This window comes from Phymastichus coffea, unplaced genomic scaffold (assembly GCF_024137745.1).
Source record: "Phymastichus coffea isolate CEN01 unplaced genomic scaffold, Cenicafe_Pcof_1.1 PCOF00051, whole genome shotgun sequence".
Lineage (NCBI taxonomy): Eukaryota > Metazoa > Arthropoda > Insecta > Hymenoptera > Eulophidae > Phymastichus > Phymastichus coffea.
The window spans coordinates 1,319,554-1,342,417 of NW_026706862.1; the positions used below are offsets into that span (position 1 = coordinate 1,319,554).

A 22,864-nucleotide genomic window follows, 5' to 3' on the forward strand; every position below is an offset into this window, starting at 1 on the left:
AAGGTCTACCACATAAATAATAGTGAAAATTTTGGACTGAGTTTACTACAGCTCGTAGTTCACGACCAGTAACACAGTAATTTCTTTCAGCTTTAGACAAAACACGACTGTAAAAACCGATCACCCGATCTACCCCATCCTGAATTTGTGATAAAACCGCGCCTATACCATGATCAGAAGCATCTGTATCCAAAATGAAAGGTAAATCGGTACAAGGAAATGCTAGAATGGGTGGAGTTGATAAAACTTTCTTTAAATTTGAGAATGATTTTGTACAATCATCTGTCCATTCAAATTTAGTATTCTTTTCGGTCAACCGATAAAGGGGTTTCGCAATCGACGAAAATCCCTTAATGAAACGTCTACAATAAGAACATAGACCTGTAAAACTTTTACCTGTTTTTTACAGACGGGTTCTGGCCAAGAAACCATAGCTTCTATCTTTTTAGGATCGATCCTTTTTCTTTTTTCCGAAACAATATGCCCTAAATACTCGATTTCACGCTGGAAGAAAACACAATTTTTCCAATTCAGCTTCAAATTAGCATCTCAAATCCTTGTAAAGATTGTACGTAAGTCAACAAGCATATCATCGAACGATTTTGCCATTACCATGACATCATCTAAGTAGATCAAACAAAATTTTATTTAAAAGATCACGGAGTAATTTTTCCATTAAACGTTCGAATGTAGTTGGAGCATTGCATAGTCCAAAAGCCATAACGATAAACTGCCATAAACCATTACCTATCGAAAAAGCTATCTTTTCTCTGTCCTCTGGACGAATCTTCACTTGCCAATATCCGCTCTTAAGATCCAAAGTCGAAAACCAAGAGTTACCAGCTAATTTATCTAAAGATTGATCGATTCTAGGTAAAGGATATGAATCTTTGATTGTCTTATCGTTCTACTTTCTGAAATCAATACAAAATCTCCAAGTGTCATCTTTCTTTCGTTTTAACACTACTGGAGAACACCAAGAACTTGATGATTCCTCGATAATCCCTTGTTTGTGCATATCATTAATCATTTTATCAATTTCTACTCGTACATGAAAAGGAACAGGACGAATCGGCTGTTTCACAGGATTGGAATCATTCAATTCAATTTTATGCTCAACCAAATTATATTTTCCGGCAACATCATCACCTTGAAAAATATCTTGAAAATCTATTAAAAGCTGAGAGAATTTTTCTTTCTGTGAAGAATCGAAATTTCGGGAATTATCTTCAAAAACGTCTTTCAAAAGATCTGGTAATTCCCCAGCCCACTCCGTAATTCTGTAACACTTTTGCCCATCCGTATCACTGTCGATTCTACTTGGGATACCTTTAAAAATATTATACATCGACTCTGTAATTCCAGTCTTATTAAAAAAATCACACCCAAGTATGCAATCGTCAGTAATATCTGCAACAAAAACAATCATCTAAACTGAATACTGACGTAAATCAATTCTAGCAAGTGTTTTAAACTTAAGAGGAACATTTTCACTAGTGGGATACTTCAAATTTTTTTTATTGAGAGAGATTTGATGGCAATTCGGAGTAATAAATTTAGAATTCAGAATAGTAACGTCTGAACCTGAATCAATTTTCAAAATACACGATTTTTTATTTATGCTACCTTCAAATTCAAAAGTTTTTAAATTCTGAAGAACCCTACAAACATGCAAACTCTTATAATCCGATTCACCAGTAAAATCAGTAGGAGCCTCTTTATCGGGTGTTAAACTTGCCCCGGAAAATTTGACACGAGCTAGTTTCCCTGTTCAGGACAACGAGAACGCGTATGTCCTTTTTTATGACAACCGCAACATTCAAGATTTTTCAACCATTCTTGATGATCGAAAGATTGGGCTTGTTTGTCAGAACTTTTTGCGTCATCATCAAACCTCTTTTGTGAAGAATTTTGATTATTATTTGAAGAACCTTTCAAACGTTGAGAAGCCAAATTCTTATTTTGTTCTTTAATAACTTTTACTTCCAAGGCTCGTGCAAGAGCTACTTTGAGAGAAGTAATACGTTCTAATTATAGAGTTTCTCTGACCCCCGTGTGATAAAGTCCATTGATGAATTGAAAACAAGCAATTTTATCCTGAACTTCTATCGAACATTCTGGGTAAACTAATGCAGCTAATTTTTCTATATTGGATGCCAAAATAGGTAGATCTTCACCGGGTTTTTGACGTCTATTTTGAAATAATGAATAGCTATTCGCTCCCAAATTTTCACCAAAACGTGCCTCTAATTTTTCAAGAAGTAATTTTAAATTTAAAGTCTCTGTATTCTTAAAGTTATTCAGCATGCTCGTTGCCGGTTTTCGCAGAGAAGCGGCTAAAGCGACTACCTGTTTTTCATCACTCCAATTATTAGCTCTAGCAACCAAGTTGAATTGATTGAGATATTCAAGCAAAGGGGTTGAGCCATCATAAGTGTCGGGCTTCAGACTGTAACCTAACCCTAAATCGACAGTCGTAACTGGATTTGGTGTGTAATTGTATGCTCGGGTCATAACCATCTCTTGTATCGTTCACTTGTAACGTAGTGTTGTTGATATTGTTTGGTGTCATTGTAGTATTTGGTTCTGTGTGTGACAGAGAAATCATGTTTCGACTCATCTGGTTCAATCGTTGTTGAAGCTGGACAAACTGTTGTTTGAGGGATAGTTGTTCCGACTGCAGTCTTTCGATAACGCGTCGACCCTCAATGATCTTATCGTCACGCACGCGTAGCTCTGCCGCAAGTCTCTGCTCTTTCTCAATGCGTTGTTGTAACGTCGCCTCAAGTTGTTGAAGATGTTGACGTTCGGTCTCCCGAATAGACTCCAACGTTTCAAGCCGTCGTCGGTATGCATCCAATTGCGTTGGTTATAAAATCGTTAATTATAAAATCATTTATAATTACACTATTATTTTATGTATTAGAGTTTATATAACTTGAAATAAAATCAAAATGAATACTGATTTATTAAAAAAAGTTTTTTCAACATGATTTTAATCATGAGATGAATATGTTAGTATAAACAATTTGAAATATTTAATCCTTTTGAGAAAATAATTGAGTAAAAAAATTACATACGCACAATTCAAATAAAAAATGTTTTATTAAGGAAAATTTATACAAAATGAACATGAACACGTCTCGTAATTACTTGGCGACATATCGAACAGTGATTGAGTTTTACTGCACATGCACCGCATGAAACAACATGCGCGCATGGTAAAAAAACTACACCAATTCTCGCATCCAAACATATTTTGCATACATTACAATCAGGCTGTTGTAATATATCAGCTGTTTCTTGTTCTGATTTTTTAACGACTTCTTCCATATCTTTATTGTGTATAATAATAGTCTTTTCGAAATTACATATAAGTTGTTGACAAACAGTTGCTATGCTAACTGATGCATTCGTCATTTTTTCTAATAAATTTAAATTATCAAGCACCTTCGTGATTTCATTTACTGATGCTACGGTTGGCTTGGATGTTGCTGTACTTGTGCTAGCTGCAGCTGGGCTGTTTTCATTCAAGTTCTTTGTAGCTATGCTGCTCGTTACAAGCGCTGGCTGACCTGACACCCCAAACCGATACTCGAGCTCATACATTCCACAATCATCTCTACCTCTTTATGGCAGTATGGATACATTGCTCGATCCAATTGGTACATTACCGCAAGCCTTATTACGAATAAAACGACATAGAATATCCCATCGTAGATGTTCTGTCATAGGATCGTCATCTTCCCAATTACATATTTCTATGCCACGTTCAAAGCAGCGTACCCGATCAATCTGTCCTGAATAATAAAAGCCAGCTGCGGCTAGATCTGCTGGTTGCACTTACTCTCAAGACCATTTACCGGTGAAGCTATCCTCGAAGAGCCTCGTTTGCTCAAATCTAAAAAAAATGCATGTGATGAAAAGAAATTATATAAATTAATTTCAAATAAAAATAGTTAACTGTAGTCCATCACCTTCTCGCTCATAATCGTTGCAGAATATCACTTTTTCACACAAAAACGTTGCGTTACAGAAAGCTCTTACTACTTCTTTTTTAATATTAACACGCTGGATGCGAATAGTCAAATGCGACTGTCACTGATCTTTAGTTCATTTTTATACCACGAGAAGCAGATAAACTAGATGAAAATTGCCCCTACCCGTCCCCTTCCCTCCTCCCACTTCCCTAATTTTCTATCCATTCAAAATAATCGACTATATAAGGCAACATATTTTTAGTAAACGCTTTAGTCCATTATTAGAATTGGATGACACTACAAGTATTTAAAAAATTATCGGTAGTTTGTCATATCGTGGGGTTCTTAGTGACGCGACTGGAGGAGTCAGGGAAAAGGTTGAGGTAAAATCACTATAAACTCACAGTGGATATGGTAGACACTTTAATATAAGCTTCTCGATTGTAGTTCGAAACTAAAACTGCCCCGCTTAAGGGAACGCAGCCCTTATGTACCCGTTTGAGAGCGTCTATGAGAAGAAAGTAACGCAGGTGCTTCCTACAATTAGAGGTGATGCTTTCACTTTCTAAAAATGAATTATAGGCCCTTGGAATATAAATCAGGAGTAGAAAGTGAAATTAGGATCAGCAATGAAATTAGGGGTAGAAAGTGAAATTAGGATTAGAAAGTAGAAAGTGTAATTAGGATGAGAACCTGGGTAGTTCCTATTAGTGACGCATCACCATTAGGACTCCTCATCAGCGGGGCCTCCGACAGTTGATCTCTAAAGATTAGACTATCAATATAACGTGCTTTGCTCGTTGAAATTATTTTTTCATCAGAATGGGGCGGAAAAATAGTGTACCTTACACGCGTCTTGCCGACATTAGTAAAAGTTCCAATGCAAATGATAGAAAACAAAACCATCTTTGCAATGAAAATCATACACTGAAAATTATTCAACTAACACCGAATCTATACCAAAGTCAGAAGGATATAAAACTTTAAACCATCTACATACAACATGTTGTACTATTTATATGAACAAATAAATTGAAATCTTTTTATAATATATCAACTTATTCTTTTATGACAGTCATACCCTTCCACTTGAAGAACGATCGATTAAATGTCTAACAGAAAAAAGATATTTAGATATTTAATTATATTTAAATAATTAATTATATATAAATATTTTATTTTATTTAAAATATTTTATTTAATTTAAAATATTTGATTGTATTTAAATATTTAATTGTATTAAAATAATTCTTAAAAATAAGACAATATCTATCATTAATTACAATTATAATATTAATAAAAAAATATATATCTACACTACGGGGAATCAAATTCGTGCTCCTCATGCGTTCGCCCGACTACGCTATGCCGCTTGAACCGTAGCCATTCTTTCAGAGAGTACTAGTCACTATGCATAAAATTTAATTTTATCAATTAATTTTTTATCAATAAAGCAATTATATTTAAGAAAAAACAAAGTATATATTTGTAATTACCCTCCCTCTACTCCACTATTTCATAAATTGATAATCAATTGTAACGGGGGAGATAAATCTGAAAATGGGAAATTTATTTAAGAACAAACTCCCACGATGCAGAGCAAACCACCGCTCCGTTAAACACGTATGATAATACGTGTATTCGCCTTAACGTCAGATGATTTATCCTAGTTGTCTTCTATCGAACGGAGATGAACTCACCTTAAGTCACGTGTTTTGTTACACTTGATGGGTTTTAAGTGTGAGCGACTTTACTCCTAATCTTCTTAATCCCCTAGACGTAATTGGATTAAAACCTAAGCCTTTTTCAATTACTTAAGCTACTAGAAAAATTAAATGACGAAAACGGCAAATAAATTTAACAGACTTTAATTAATAAAAAATCACTAGTCTTTGTAGGGCCGAAAGACTAACGCTCGCGAATAGGATTTTACAATTAACTATTTTCCGTGAGAAAGAGAGAGAGAGAAGATTCGAATATTACCGCGAACTAACGCTCGGCGCGAATACAAAAAATAACAATATCACGAATATACAAAATATCGAAAGTATTTTGTATCGCTTAACATGATGGGAGGTGCACCTACCATGCGGTGCAATTACGGTGATCAGCCGTAATTGTTGTTGTAAAAATCTCAACTGCCGCTGCCCCTCGATTATCAGCTGCGCTGCCTCGATCTGCCTCAATATAACTTTGTTGCTGCTTCTGTACTACTGCTATTATCTGTCACGGAAATGCCGTTGCACTCACGCACGTAATTGACCCAAAGAAAACTTTACTTTTGCGAAACAAAGTGCAAAACACAAATCGGCGGTAAACTCTCGTGAACAGCTGAGGCGAAACTGCCTATTCAAAAGATCACGCGCCCCCTCTCTCTTTCAATAGTTCGAACTAACGCGCGAGAAGCAGAATCGCGAACGGTTCGATTAATTAAATCGACTACCGTTGCATAATATATATATGGGTCTGTCCAACAGATTTTTAAAAAAAGCTGCGCAGGTGGGTCAACCGATCTTGGCGGCGATTTTTTCTATGGTAGTACACCCAACGTGAATTGAATCGCGACCTCCCTAGTTAGGTTGGTATGAGAATTCCGTCGTTGCATCGGAACGAAGAAACCGCGGGAAAATTCTATTATAGATAGTATAAATAAATAAATAATAACTTATCTAAATACCAGCATAACGATAAATCCTTGCTGAAGCAAAAGCAGGTAAAAGCACAAGAAACTCGGAAGAAACATTTAAAATAGACATATACACGTGTAAACAGACTTTTTCAGGTCTGCTATTCGAGCTTTGATTTTGACTGCTACTTTCAGTCCGTAACGGTGGTTTTCAGATTGGCCATAGTATAACGCTCGTTCTTAAATTATATAATTAAAACCTAAAATCAAATAATCATGCATCTAAATTCATTGTTCGGCAAACAATTAATTTTAAACCTAAAAACAAATTAGTAACGTTTTAGCTTTTTATCGTTTCTTAAAACGAATTTTCATTTTTGAATTTTCCCGCGGTTTCTTCGTTCTGATGCAACGACGGAATTCTCATACCAACCTAACTGGAGGGGTCGCGATTCAATTCACGTTGGGTGTACATACAACAAAAGAACTTTTGGCTATCTCAGTTTTTTTTTAAATATATATATACCGAGATATATATATAAATAGGTGAAAAAATGAGCCTTTTTTTGGCCATTTTTGAAGACCCATAACTCCGTGAGTTTTGAAGATATCAGGATGAGCGACATCTCATTCGATTCGTCTTTTCATTTACTTTTGAAAACATGGCAGTCCAACACCTGAAAATACACTCTGCTGGATGTACCCACTGGTTCATTGCACTCATAATTGCTTGATTTGAAATCATATTCACGGGCTCGTAGTTCCGTCAGTTTGACATTTTTTGAAAAATTAGAAAATATTTTTTTGTTTGCATTGAAACGAGCTTTCATTTGCGACCTCGCCCACCTCGCTAGCTTAATTAGGACCAATGATATGCGTATTCAAAGTTTGCTATTATTCCGAAAATAGCACAATATTGCTATTTTGAAAGTACATTTAAAAAATACGAACATCATCTTTTTCATTAAACAAGGTTTTTCTAAGCAGCTCTAGTATTGTAGAATATAGTCCTATAATAACATCGGTGGACTTTTGCTTCCTTGTTGACTTATGTGATTTTTCAAAATCACTAATTTCTGATATTTTGAAAAATTATCTACGGTTTACTATTGTAATTAAAATTGTAATAATGACTTGATTTCATGGTATTTCACTTTTAGTTCCTGTTTCACAACTAGAACTGCATCAGCACGATTTGCTTACTGTGGTTTGCACGTGCTATTGGGGTTTGACCTGTAGAGTGACACGACTTCTCGTGCCGATAAGCAGAAACAAATGAAATTAAGGCTCAACATGGGCAGGAATGGGAACAAATACTAATTGTTGAAAATTATTGATATCAGACAAAATGTGTAAATTGGACGATGTCAATGATAAATGAGGGCAATTTAGTGGAGATAGGTGAACACCAATTTTTCCAAAAAAATATCGTAAATCATCGTTAAAATGTCCCTATTACTTTTTTACATCAACCAATTTGCATATTTCTTTACAAAATATCGATAATTTTTGATAATTAATCCTTATGTTGACCATGTTAAGCTTTACGTCTGTTTTTCCTTGCCGACGTGAGAGGTCGCATCAGTCTACGGGTCAGACCCCAATTGATTGAGTTGCATGTTGTAGTCGACGTCAAGTAAAGAAGCCGAAAGCTAATATATTTATTTTAAGAAATAAATAATTAATCCAATAATTTTACGCTGCCCTATCAATTGTTCATAAGTTTATTGATTGCTCAATCTTTTCGTACTAAATTTGTTTATTAAAACATTTATTTATTTCTTCTTTCACATATTCATGAGAAATTGAGCAAACCAAAACAACCTATGAGCATTTGATTGGCGAGCTTAAGATTATTGAAAAAATCATTTTATTAGCAGAGTGGTTCGTGTTCGCTTCGTTGCTTGCAGCTGATCGTAAGTATCAACGATAGTAAATCAAAAGTTCTAATACAGCTCTGTATATCGTTGGAGACTGTTACCAAAATTCACATATATAAATATTTTTTGTTATTATAATATGAAAAATGTTATTTGAATAGTTTGTATAAATCAATTATTCAAGTGTCAATGCACTGATTTTCGTTTATCTGCAGACTGCTCTCGTAAGTGTTTTTAGTAATTTTATTTTTGAGTATCTGTGGCTTACTTAAAAAGGCCGGCTAGCCGAACAAATCTTTTTCTACGTGATCCATGAATCTTATCTTTATTTCTTACGAGTAAAATTGAAATATTTCTAAACTTTATATGTATACTTTTATACTTTTTATAAGATTACACGAAAAGAGTTCATATTGTATCAATTATATTAAAAACTGCCAATATTGACAAGTATATTCAAACAGTCTCTATTGGTCAATGCATTGCAATTTTTATTACTGTGAAAATTCATTACTACGAAATAAACAATGTAGTCTATATACATTTAGAAAATCACTCTCAAAGATCCCATAAACATTCGACGAATGTTTATGGAATCTTTGAGAGTTAAATTCTTATTAGAGAAAATTAAAACTTACAAAGAATCTTTATGAGTTTCAATTTTTGGGATCTCACTCACAATTTTATCTTTTTGAGTTATATTTCATTAGAAAAGTAATAAACACTTGGGCTTAAAATTAAAGAAATGATTTGTTCAATAATAGTCGTAGTAATGACTGTTTTAAATACTTTTTATTTTAGTATTTTTTAGGAAATAGGAGTTTAATCATTTAAAGGTAACGTTTCAAAGAGATTGTGATGAAAAATAAATACTTAAGCATCGCAAGTACTGATTGTTATTGTAATGAGTATCAGATTTTTTGATGATTCAAATGAAATGAAAAGGATATTTTTGAGATCGTAAACTGTTTTTGTCAGCTGATAACGTTTACTTGGTATTTTAATAAAAAATTCCACAAATTTTTAATTTTGCTTGTTGGTTAATTCTTTTGTTGCAACTTTAAAATATTTTTTTCAAGATTACGTGAAAGATTAAGCACTAACGTGGCATTAAAAATTCTAAAATAAAAAGTATGTAAAACAGTCATTACAATTACTACGACTATTATTGAACAAATCATTTCTTTAATTTTAAGCCCAAGTGTTTATTACTTTTCTAATGAAATATAACCCAAAAAGACAATATTGTGAGTGAGATCCCAAAAATTAAAACTCATAAAGATTCTTTGTAAGTTTTAATTTTCTCTAATGGGAATTTAACTCTCAAAGATTACATCATTATCCCGCTATAGCCGTTACTGTCTTTTTAGACATTTTATGGCTTATTTCAAGTAATTTGTGTTCATCATGAAAATCATCCCTCAGGCAACTATTTCAATCATTTTATAGTATGCATGCAACATTTTATATTCAAACTCAAAAAACAATTTGAAAAGCTTATAACGTGAGTTTGAAAAACTGATAACAACTCTAAAAAGTTTCAAAATATTCTTTCAACCAATTGAGGAGCATCTTTATCTGGGGTATCTATTGGAGATGTAATATAAGGGTTTTTGACGTCGCATATTACAAATCTGAAATCAGATTTCCGAAAATCAAAATTATTGATCCAATGTAACGAACAAAATCTTGAATATTAATGTTCCGATCCTTTCAAAAAATTTTTGAACTATAGTAATGTAAGAAAAATTCTAAACAAATAATATGTAATGAAACTCTGTGAAGGATACTTGAAAAAAATATTTCAGAGTCCTAGTTGTCCCTATCAAGAGAAAACCGATTTTTTGTTGTTGAACAAAAACGCGTTTCTCCACGTTAGTTTTATTTTATGAAGTTGATAATGAATAAATTATTCAATCTTTTTTAAGTCGGGCTTTTGGATATATCCTTGATACATTGTCTAATAAATCAAAATTCCAAAGTAGTTCATAAACTCATCAAATATATTAAAAATTTTATTATTATAATTGAAATATTTTCATTTCTTTTCATTACAGAAAAAGTAGATAATTTGTTAGCATCCATAGTCTCCAGCAATTTTCACTTTTTCAACATGAGTGAGATCGATTGTATAGTCGGTCGTTTGGATAACTCTAGATCTTGTAAAGTCATATATTTTATTAGGAAAATTTAATTGCTTTTTAAGATTTAGATGCGCAAGATTTGAAACATCTTCGATATAGAGTACCAAACTTTCCTCTGATTCTCAATGGTTTTATTTGTGCAAATCATCGAAAATAATACTTAGTAGATTTTCCTGAACGTCAACTAAACTGCTGCAACCCTTTAAATGAACATTCTGGAATTAAAAAAGGTTTTAGAACTCTTTCTTTAGAAAATTGTGATAAATTATATAGTATTTGCAATATAATAGCTCCTTCTGGTGGGAAACTTTATACTACGTGTCGAGCTTCTATGCTACAGAAATTTAACGATTGGGAATCAAAACAGAATATCTTGGCTGTTGAACAACACAGTTCTGCAAACATTCAAGAAAAATCTGAGATAGAATTGCCTTCTTCAGCAAGTGCTGCAGTAACTGATCAAAGTCAATTTTCTGACCCAACAGTGTCTGATGGCAGCTTGTGATTTGTTTCTGAAAGCCAAGAAAAAATTTTAAAAGAAGAAAGTTTAAAAAGAATCTTGGATGATTTGGAGCTTTCGATGCCAAAAAGAAAAAAATTATCTCAAGAACAACAGCAACAAAATTTGGAAAAAGTAGTTCAGGGGATTTATGGAAGAAGTATTGAAAAAATAAATGATGTTTTTCAATCTGACTTACCTGTGAGCCAAATAACTGAATTGCAAAGAGATAGTCAAGTTCTAAGTCAAATAATTAACAATCTACGCATGGCATACAACAATCAATCCACCACTTCTGGAAAAATCAAGATTTTAACCTTGTTGCCTGTAGAACATACTTATAGAGAAATCAGAAAGTGTATCTGTTGTTCTAGATACATGATAACAAAAGCTAATCACATTAGGGAAACACATGGTGAGTTAATATTCAGATAAATATTCTTTAGCGATAAGATTTACAAGCCGGCTGAAATAAATTGTTTTCCGAATTTCCGATACTTCCTAAAACGTTTTAAAAATTTAATTATCATATGAGTGAATTTACAAAGCTCATTTAAACTCATCAATTTCGCTCATTTACAATATTTATTCTAATAATGTTTATATTTTCCATTCTCCATTCATAATACCTTATTTGTATTGTCTCAGAATTATTTGAAATAATAAAAGTACTCATCTTGGTACTATTTTCTGATTTATAATTATTTATATTCCAATTGATAAGGTCTACAAATTTCAGGTGTATTAGCCGACCCACCTAGAAAAAAGTTTTCTTTTTACTCTGAAGAGCTTGTAGAATCCATAGGAAGTGATTACAAACATGATAAGAATAGCCGAGCTTGTGCTGGTATCAAAGAATATATTGTTGTCGTGAACAAAAAGTGAAAGAAAGATTACAAGAATAGATTGCTTTTGTTCAGTCTCAGAGATTTGTACCATAATTATTTAGACGATCATGCGGACGAATAAGAAAAAGTTCCCAGTTTGTCATATTTTGCTGAGCTACGACCAGACGAATGCTGTTTTGCTAGTGCTCCTGGTACACATTCCATTTGCATTTGTATGGAACATCAGAATGTAAAATTGAAAGCAAGAGCAATATCGTTGTCATTGGATTACAGAGAATTATTAGACGTTTGTGTTTGTTCAGTAGATAACGAAAACTGTATGTCGAAAAACTGCTCTGAAAAAGCTATTCAGGAATTTTTGCAAACTGAAAATCTTGTAAAATAAAATGGCTACATCAGGTACTCAACTTGGTCATCCGTTCACTTTACAAGTAGTAATGAAGAAACAACTAGCAATACTCGCGTAACACTTATTCAAAAGATCGAGGATGTCAAAGTATTCTATGAAGGATTTGTGAAAGATGTTTTGAAATTAAAAGAACATCATTATGTCAATGAAATTCAGAAATATTGCTTCGCATTCATGAGGAATAACTTGAAGTATGACACTGGTTTAGTAGTAATGGATTTTTCTGAGAACTACTCATTTATAGCTCAGAATTTCGTTTAGGCTTTTTATTTTAACAATATTCAAGCTACGGCATGCCCTTTCGTCCTTTACTATAGAAGCAATGATGGAATGAAGATAGAATGTGCTAGCTTTCGTGTTATTAGCGATTACTTGAAGCATAATGCAGACGTTGTAAATATCTTTCAAGAGAAGGTGATAGAAATTAAAGATCTCTTTCCGGAATTGATATATTTTTCAGACGGAGCCCGAACACAGTACAAAAATAAATAAGTTTATTTTTTTAGCTTCACATATTTTTGCGAAACTTGTTTAAAGAATGAAAAAAAATTACTGACAATTCTCATCATTTTTACAGGAATCATTTTATAAATATTTGTTATCATGAAGATGATTTTGGAATCAAAGTAGAATCCTATAATTTCTTTGCCCCTAGCCACGGTAAAGGACCCTGTGATGGAATCGGAGCTGTAGCGAAACGCTTTGTCAGAGATGTATCTTTGCGATTGCCAGTAGAAAAACAAATTTTGAATGCACGTGATATGTTCCTGTACCTGAATGAGCATATGGAAAAAATCAAGTAAGGCATTATTTATAAAACCGCTTTTTCATACTATAGACTTTTGAAAAACTGAATATTATTCAATTTTTTGTAAGGTTTCTATGGGTTAGCAGCGATGAATGTGAACGTCGACAAAAAAGGTTACAGAAACGATTAGATACAGCACAAACTGTCAAAAATACTAGAGGATATTTTTACATGAAACCGATTAATAAGGACAGTGGCAAGTTTAAAATTACAACTCTGTCTGACGAGAGTAGGCCTAAAAGTATAAGTAAAAACTGAATATGCAGAAAAATAAATATTTTTTATCATTTACCATAAACTAATATTATTTATTGCGCTTCATTTTTGTCCTTCTTCAAAAAGTAATTCAACCTGAACTCTGATATAACTTTGAATTTTCGCGCTACTTGTGTGCTCCACCAATCACAATGCTGGATGTTGGCGAATCATCATTTCTTAAGGTAGGAATATGTATTTATAGAATATGCACACAATTTCGCTCTTATTTTTTAATATAATATTATCATAATGTTAATTACAATAGTAAACCGTAGATAATTTTTCAAAATACCCGAAATTAGTGATTTTGAAAAATCACATAAGTCAACAAGGAAGCAAAAGTCCACCGATGTTATTATAGGACTATATTCTACAATACTAGAGCTGCTTAGAAAAACCTTGTTTAATGAAAAAGATGATGTTCGTAGTTTTTAAATGTACTTTCAAAATAGCAATATTGTGCTATTTTCGGAATAATAGCAAACTTTGAATACGCATCTCATTGGTCCTAATTAAGCTAGCGAGGTGGGCGAGGTCGCAAATGAAAGCTCGTTTCAATGCAAACAAAAAAATATTTTCTAATTTTTCAAAAAATGTCAAACTGACGGAACTACGAGCCCGTGAATATAATTTCAAATCAAGCAATTATGAGTGTAATGAACCAGTGGGCTCATCCAGCAGAGTGTATTTTCAGGTGTTGGACTGCCATGTTTTCAAAAGTAAATGAAAAGACGAATCGAATGAGATGTCGCTCATCCTGATATCTTCAAAACTCACGGAGTTATGGGTCTTCAAAAATGGCCAAAAAAAGGCTCATTTTTTCACCTATTTATATATATATCTCGGTATATATATATTTAAAAAAAAACTGAGATAGCCAAAAGTCCTCTTGTTGCATGTACTACCATAGAAAAAATCGCTGCCAAGATCGGTTGACCCACCTGCGCAGCTTTTTTTAAAAATCTGTTGGACATAGCCATATGTATGTATGTATATATATTTCAAATCATAGATATATATATATGAAAACAATTTATATCAAATCAAAATATATAAATATATGCATTTAAACACACACAACACACACACACACACACACACACACACACGATAACGCGTGATCTTAAAACACGTGCACACATACCGATTAACTCGCGGTAGGAGGGGGCGCCGTAGTCTAGTCGCTTTTTAGTTATTTACCTAATATACGCAATAAGAGCTACCAAAAGCTAAAAGCAGCCGTGGCTCACTTGCTAGAGGCTACGGTCTATCATAAATGAATTTTAATATTTAAAACGCATTTCACATTGGGCGGGCGGGGACTCTTACGCATGATCTAATAGTGCTGATTTGATAGCTTCAGATCAATGATCTCAGAAGGAGGAGGGGACGGCGGCGGAGGCTCTCGCTTTTGATCTAGGAGTGTTGATCTCATAGATCATGCACTTCAGATCACTGATATGAGGCCCCCCTGATCTGAAGCTCCCTGATCTATGGCCTCTTTAGTTTGCCTACCCCTATGGTAAGATTCAAAGGGCTCGAGAGCATACCCCAAGAATCAGACCTTAGTAACAAAATCCCTGTGAAATTACACTTTTCAAGGACACCAGTAGATGACGAAATGTTTTTGTTACCGCCGCCAGGACCAATCAACCAATATCGAAGACCAGAAAATTATAAGAATCCGAGTTCAAGCAGTGAAACCGCCAGCGGTAATTTTTCATTAGAGTCTGTGAGATATATTCTGCAAAATAATATTTAGCCAACAATGCTTGACCTATCAACAAGATACGAGGATCGTTTGAAAAGTCCGTGCAAAGTCAGAGAGATGTCGCTACTAGTGTGTATCAAGGTTCTTTTCAGTTAGTGGCATATCTTGGAAGAGCACACACCAAGTTTCAGCCAGATCGGCCAATTACTTTGCGTTATACATTCGTTTCAATCAAAGAAATCGAGTGGTTGTAAAAAAATGGACGAAAAAGAATTTCGTGTATTGATTATACATTACTTTTTCAAAGGCAAAACGCCTCAGGAGATTAAACAGAAGCTTGATAAACATTATGGTGATTGTGCACCTTCGATTAGAATGGTATATAAGTGGTTTCAAAATTTTCGGAGTCGCCATATGAGCACAAAAGACGCTGAACGTTCTGGACGCCCTGTGTTGAGGTTACCACTTCAGAAATCATTGATAAAATCCATGAAATGGTGATGGCTGACAGAAGAGTGAAGGTGCGTGAGATTGCTAGTACTGTAGGCATCTCGAGCGAACGGGTACATAATATTTTGCACCAACATTTGGACATGAAAAAGCTATCCGCTAGATGGGTGCCGCGATTGCTCACGATGACCAAAAACGAGATCGTGTGAAGTGTTGCAAGAATGGTTTGCAGCTGTTCCAGCAAAATCCGCAAGACTTTAAGCATCGTTTCATCACTGTAGATGAAACATGGATACATCACTACACTCCTGAAACCAAAGAATAGTCTAAACAATGGGTTACCAAGGGGGAATCTGCTCCGAAAAAGTCGAAGACAATTACTTCGGCCGGGAAGGTTATGGCGACTGTCTTTTGGGATTCGCAAGGAATAATCTTCATCCACTATCTGGAAAAGGGTAAAACCATTACAGGCAAATATTATTCATCGTTATTGGATCGTTTGAAAACCGAGTTGCTAGAGAAACGTCCACGATTGGTCTACAAAAAAGTCCTCTTCCACCACGACAATGCGCCAGCTCACGTCTCAGCAGTTGTGGCCGTAAAACTAATGGAGATAGGGTTCCAACTCGTTTCACATCCCCCTATTCTCCAGACTTGGCTCCGTCGGACTACTATTTGTTCCCTAATATGAAAAAATGGCTGGCTGTGAAAAGATTTTATTCAAACGTGGAGGTTGATTGCAGAAACGAATGCCTATTTTACAGACTTGGACAAATCCTATTATTTAGAAGGTATTAACAAACTATAGCAGTGTTGGATGAAGTGTATAAGCCTAAAAGGAGACTATGTTGAAAAATAAAAAAGATTTATTAAAAAAATCAAGCAGTTTTTATTTTTGCACGGACTTTTCAAACGACCCTCGTAATATTGTACATTTTATATCTCGAGACTGCAACGATCAAATCGCTGTTTCAAAGCTATTAAGTGAAATTGGGGCTATAGATCTACGCAACATGAAAACCTTGAAACCGAATGTCGGGCAAATCCTTACGACTAAGTATAAAAACCGTAATATTTTCTCTGTTATTATAAAGGACAAACATAATGACTCTATTACTATAGAAGTTATGAAAGTCTGACTTTAAATAAATAAATTTGAAAAGATAAATTTGAAGAAAATATTGCTTAAGAGAAACGTAGTAAGTTTCCGAATTGCTAGACGAGGAGATTATACCGATGATCTTGGACCTGGACTATTAACAGAAATACTAATAAACACTTTTCAAAATAGCCCTATAAAGGTGATTGTATGTTATGGGAAGATAATTTTCCCACCGCCAGAACAACGGACAGAAATAATTAAGACCCTACACGACAGCCTAGTGGGTGGTCATAAGGGTGTTAATTTAACCGGTGATAGATCCGTGAAACTAATCGGAAACGAAATAACGTAATGCGGCGAATAAAATCAATCTCGTTTATCTCTAATAAACTACAATCTTTGACGGGCCGAGAGACTAACGCACGCGAATAGAATTTACAATGATTAACAATAATACGGAGAGAGAGAGAGAGAATTCGAAATTCTGACGCGAAATCTATCGCTCGGCACGAATGCAATAACGGTCGTGTATGACAAAATATATTCGGAAGTATTTTGTCGCGCGAAAAAAGGGTGGTGCACCTACCCTGCGGTATAATTACGGTGACCAGCCGTAATTGTTGTTGGCAAACGAATTCATTACCCTGGAAAAGTTGTGAAGATGCTGCCTCGCTACCGGATCAGTTGCTGCGCGTTCAATCCTTTCTGCTTCTGACTCAGCTGCTTTTTTCTCGCACCTCACTGTCACGCACGCACGTACAAAGCAATAAATTTTCTTTTACAAGCGGCAAAACAAACAAGGTGAAAATTTTGGCGGTTTTCCTGCACAATAGCTGAGGCTTAACTGAAAATTAAACTCGCGCGCCCCGCCTCTCTCTCTTAATAGTTCGCTCTAGCATCGCGAGTGCTGCCGAATCGCGAATGTATCGATTGATCGAATCGACTACCGTTGCAATATTAATAATCTGTGATATTTCGTAGTTTATACATTATTGCTTTACAGTTTATTAATGGTTAGGACGGTTGTAACGTAGAATACAGTAAGTCAAATTAAGATAGCGATGAAAAGGTATTTATTCGAAGACGAGAATTGAGCCATATGGACGGGGACCATGAGAAAGGATGGTCAGTTAAAGCAGTCATGGGAGCGAGATTCTGAAAAATGACTCTGTAACTCTATGCTTGAGTTCCAAGAGCATGAATTATTACTCTCAGCCAGAATTTAGACTCATTAAAGCGATCAATATAAAATTAGTTACTGAGAGAGAATTCACAAGCCTTATTCTAGTTAAGACGAATGTTTAGTTGCAGGCCTTCGTGCGAGGAGCTAGATATGAGAGATAACTAGGACGAAACGTGGACACTATAATTCGAGAAATATGTATCAAGATCGTCAGCTTTGCCGTGAATAGTATTTTAAAGTATATAATACTATTAACCTTTTAAGGAGGGGGATTTTTACGTTAAAATTTGACTTTTTTTTTGCACAATATTTGTGCATAAAATGAAAGAATATGTCACGTGGAGTGCCTGACAAAATTGGTGGTCGATATATCGACCAGTCCCGTCTGGAACGTAAAGTCCAATGTTAAAAATTTAATTTGGCGAGTTAGGAATGCTTTTCTACGTATTTGGATGCACTGAATATGAAAAAAATATCAGAAAATGTTCAGGAGACATCCGAGACCTTGAAAATTGTATTTCAAGGTCAACTTCATTACTTTTACTATTTTAGTCCAAAAATGATATCTCTACGTTTTTGTATGCATTACATGCATTTTTATCACAAGAAATGTATCAGTTTTCGCTCTCAGCATGACCCAGGATCAACAGCGTAGATGTGGCGAAAATTTGATCCCTTTGGGGTGCTTGATTTTCGTGAGTCCCCTTGCCTCTCACGTTGGGGTGCTTGATTTTCGTGAGTTCCCTTGTCTCTCACGTTGGGGTGCTTTATTTCTGTAAGTCCTCTTGCATCTCACCTCTAAATATTTGACTTTATGATAATGTCTCTTTTGTGTGATATTCTTCAAAACATGGAGCTACGCATAAAGGAATATCACAATCAGAGCACATGTATTTTGTTCGACTAGTAATTTTACGTAAAGCACACAAGTGACACCTTCGACTTGTAGCAAACCTTGGAAAATGACGACCAACTAATCGAGTAGGAGGGCTAATAAGACGAGAAATGCTATCATTAGTTTTATCCAATTTCAATAATGATCTAACAACCGATAATCGGAATGAAGGAAAGGGCATTGGTCCTTCATTTCTAATTTTATATAAAGAATAAGCATTAGATAAACTTAGATCAATAAGATGGAAAAATAACTTGCGATACCACTTCATTGTTTTTCTAACTGTTTCGGTTATAGACAATTGTCTATCTACATTGTCAACACCACCCATATTTTGGTTGTATTCATGGATGCATCGTGGTTTTATAATATCCTCATTGGTTTGATAGTGTTTCTTGCCAGTGGTACAGAACTCAGGTTCGTGCACAGTTGTAAGCATGCAAACACTACGCTTATCTTGCCACCTGATTGCCATCCACAAATTATTATGAGCAACTTGAATTTCCCCTCGCTCTAATTTATTTTCTAATTTTGGCATTCCTTTCCTATTTCTTTTTACCGTGCCACACATGCCTGTATCTCGATCATGCAAAAATTCTGCCAATATGGGAGATGTATACCAGTTATCTATGTATATGACATGACCCTTGTAAAAATAAGGTTGTAAGAAGTGAGCGACAATATCTCCAGTAACACCCAAATCAAACTTCTGATAATCAGTATCAGCGCCAGTGTAGACCAGAAAGCCCAAAATGAATCCAGTCTCACAGTCTACTAATTCAAACAGTTTGATGCCAAACCGATTTCTTTTCAAAGGAATAAACTGCTTGAATCGAAGCCTGCCCTTCCATAATACTAGGCTTTCATCTATGCACAAATTTTTGCCTGGAATAAGAGCTGCTGAGAATTTACATTGTAGATAGTCTATTATTGGTTTTATTTTCACTAAAGGATGGTGAGCGATTTCCTAGGTATCTTCATTATCATGAAAATGTAAATGGCGTAAGATTGCAAGAAACCTATCACGAGACATTATTTGACCGAAAATTGGAGTATAAAGCAGAGGATCTTTAGACCAATAATCTTTCAAGTCACCTTTTCGAATATGGCCCATTAGAATTGCAAGGCCAAGAAAACGTTCAAATTCATCTTTTGTAAGAGGAGACCAAGTTTTCTGACGGGATTGCCGATCTTCACGATTCTGACCTTCATAGCGATTCGTCTCATCTATAATTCTTTCAATCAGAGGGGAATCAAAAAAGTATTCAAAATAATTGATTGGTTTATTCCCCGATATAGAGATGCTAGGATTTATTTCAGAAGTACCTTGAAAATCTTTGATTGATGGATAAAAATACGCGTTTTCAAAAATTTGAGTCTCATCATAATCACTTTCTACCAAATCAACTTCATGAATTTCCTCATTCTCCAAATCTTGTATTTCAGGTTCAAACTCGTCACTACCCCAAGCTTCAATATCAGCCATTTTATCAAAAGTAATTGCTTGTAATTTTTTGACAACTTAGTCAATAAAGAGAATGATGAAATAATAAGAATATTATCAATAAAAAATCTTCCGCAAGGAAAAATAACTAAGTGTTCATCTGCCAAGAAACTAATAGTAATAAATAGTTCAAATAAACACTATGAAAATGCGTTTTATCAAACGCAACACTATTTGTTTCGTATTCAAAGCATCAAACTACGTTGGTATATCAATTTTCAGGTCGAAATACCGAATAAAAAATTTGAACTCACTATTTCAAGGTCAAATATGCTTTTTAGAATGATAACACTATGTTTCCTGTATTCGACATATAATATTACCCCCGAAACAATCCGAAGTGGTCGATATATCGACCAGTCGCGTCCTTAAAAGGTTAAGGAGAGGTTGAGCTTCATGTAATGCCAAATGACTCGAAAAAAATTTAGTGTATTCTGCATTAAAAATATAACCGTTTTTCAACGTTTTCCCCATAGGCTTCTTGAGTTTAAAATTATAATTTTCTTATACTTCAGAAAAACTCAAACAACGTCTGGAAAAGTGTATAGAGCTATAAGAACATTATGTTGAAAAATAAAAATCAATCTAACAAAAAACATAGTTATTGTATCTATGTCTAAGGACTTCTTAATCCACCCTCGTACCAATCGGATCTAATTATTCTATTTTGGCTGAAAACGCCACCCGCGATATAACAGTCTTTGGCTGTTTCACACTGTGTTAGTTATCCTAGCTGCCATAACTTTCCTTCCAATGGGCTCGGACGTCAATGATGATGGAGGAAATACCGCTGGTTGTGCTGCAGTGACCCGGAACGATCCGGCTCATCAAATCACCAGTCAACAAAATCAAAACGAAAATTCCAGCAGCAATCTGCGGCGCACACTGAATCACATCAAAGTCCTCTGTTCTGCTACTAAAGATAACTTCCCGAACTGAATCTTCACGTAAAATTCTTTGACCAACGGTGACCGAATATTCACGTACAATAATTTCCCGTTTCTCATCCTTCTCTCTCTTATATATCCTCTTTTCTCCCTTCCCGCGGGCCTCTTTGCTATCATGGCCTGCCGAAAGCTGTGCAGCTAATCCTCCCAAAGCTGCTAATCCACCACCTCGAATTATACAAACTGAGAATTAGTAATGCGCTAACGCAATTTCATCAATACTTCAAATTTGATATCTATCTATGAAGTTATTTTTTTTTCTTTCAGCCTGTAGCTTGTATTCCAAAAACGATGAATCACTGTTTTTGTCATTTAGTTTTCCATGTTTAGTAGCTTTGCTAGCAGATTAAACTCATCATTTTCAAAGTTATTAAGACTGGCAATTGTGCTTTCGAATGATAAATTTCCTAGTTCAATATTTTTTACATTATCATCGTCGCGGTTCCGTTTCTCTATTTGATTGTTGGCTTGATTATCTAGTGCTACATTACTTACTTTTGTATTGAGTATAGCTGATCGTTCTACCTGGTCTTATTTCAGTCTTTTATGCATTTTTGCTCTTGCTAAAAATAATAATTTTTTATCGTAAGCAACGTAGTCTTTTCTTTCAGTTTTTATATATTTTTCCTATATTCGTGTAGGCTTCTTATTATAGTGTAATTCGATCGGTGTGTATAACATTGTATCGTGATATATTTCGTTCATTATTTGTGTGATTACTTCAGTATATTTTGCCCAAGATTTATGAGAATTACTAGTATAGAAACGGAAAAATCTGTCTAATTCTCTCTAGATACTTTCCACTATATTTGATTGTGGATCACGTATCGATGAAAATATTGGTTTTATATTTATATTTATGTATTACTAGAACTTTCATTGATCACTATAAGTGTAATTCTATAATATATATACAGGGTGGGCCATTTTAAATGACCTAGTCGATTTTCTCGGAAACTATGGGGGTTAGCGAAAAATAGTTCAGATGAAAGTTGCCCAACTTTGAGGGGGACATATCCCTGTGACCTTGCCTTTGACCTCTAAGGTCATGTTCAAGGTCATTTGAAAGTCAACTTTGTTTTTTTAAATAGGACCCCCTATTTTTGACCTCGGATTCGGAAAGAGCGGGAAATTCTACGTTCAGATAAGGTAATATATGGGTAATTCTAGGCTATTTCGATTGACTTGTAACCCTTAGGTTACGGAATTTTTTTTAATTTGGCACAATTGTTGTACACATAAAACTGAGATTTTTCCCAAATTTTGGAGACGATACATTAATTATATCAAAAGTTATTAACAATTAAAGAAAAATGATAAAAAATTTTCAATGTGTAATTTTCAAGGTGTACGTCGCAACGACAGCAGGACGTCTTCGTGGTCTTACGCTGAGGCATCTTCTTTTAATTAGGGCTACGCTTTCCGATATGTCGGGCCCTTGAATTTTATGATTGATTTCGATAGAAAAAATCCTCAGGAATACGTAGGAGCAAGAATTTTTCAAAAAAAAAATATACTTTTTGAGATATTAGCAATTGTTTAAACAAAAAGTTAATAACTTTCGAAAAAAAATTTTTATTGTTTATTGTTGTAATTATTTCGAAAGTTCAAGGTATTATA

General features: G+C 34.5%; 1 protein-coding gene across 5 annotated transcripts in view; it reads left to right on the plus strand.

Annotated features, from left to right (window-relative positions):
* Positions 1-22,864, plus strand: part of LOC131665442 (integrator complex subunit 3) — a 510,516-nt gene that overhangs the window by 372,388 nt on the left and 115,264 nt on the right. The window contains exon 11 of one of the 5 annotated variants that reach the window (XM_058937321.1): positions 10,544-11,052. The exons of the other annotated variants lie outside the window; for them this stretch is intronic. Within the exon in view, the coding sequence (XP_058793304.1) occupies positions 10,544-10,552 (9 nt within the window). The 3' untranslated portion in view covers positions 10,553-11,052. Of the gene's footprint in view, positions 1-10,543; positions 11,053-22,864 lie in introns of those variants that run through there. 5 annotated transcript variants of the gene reach the window in all.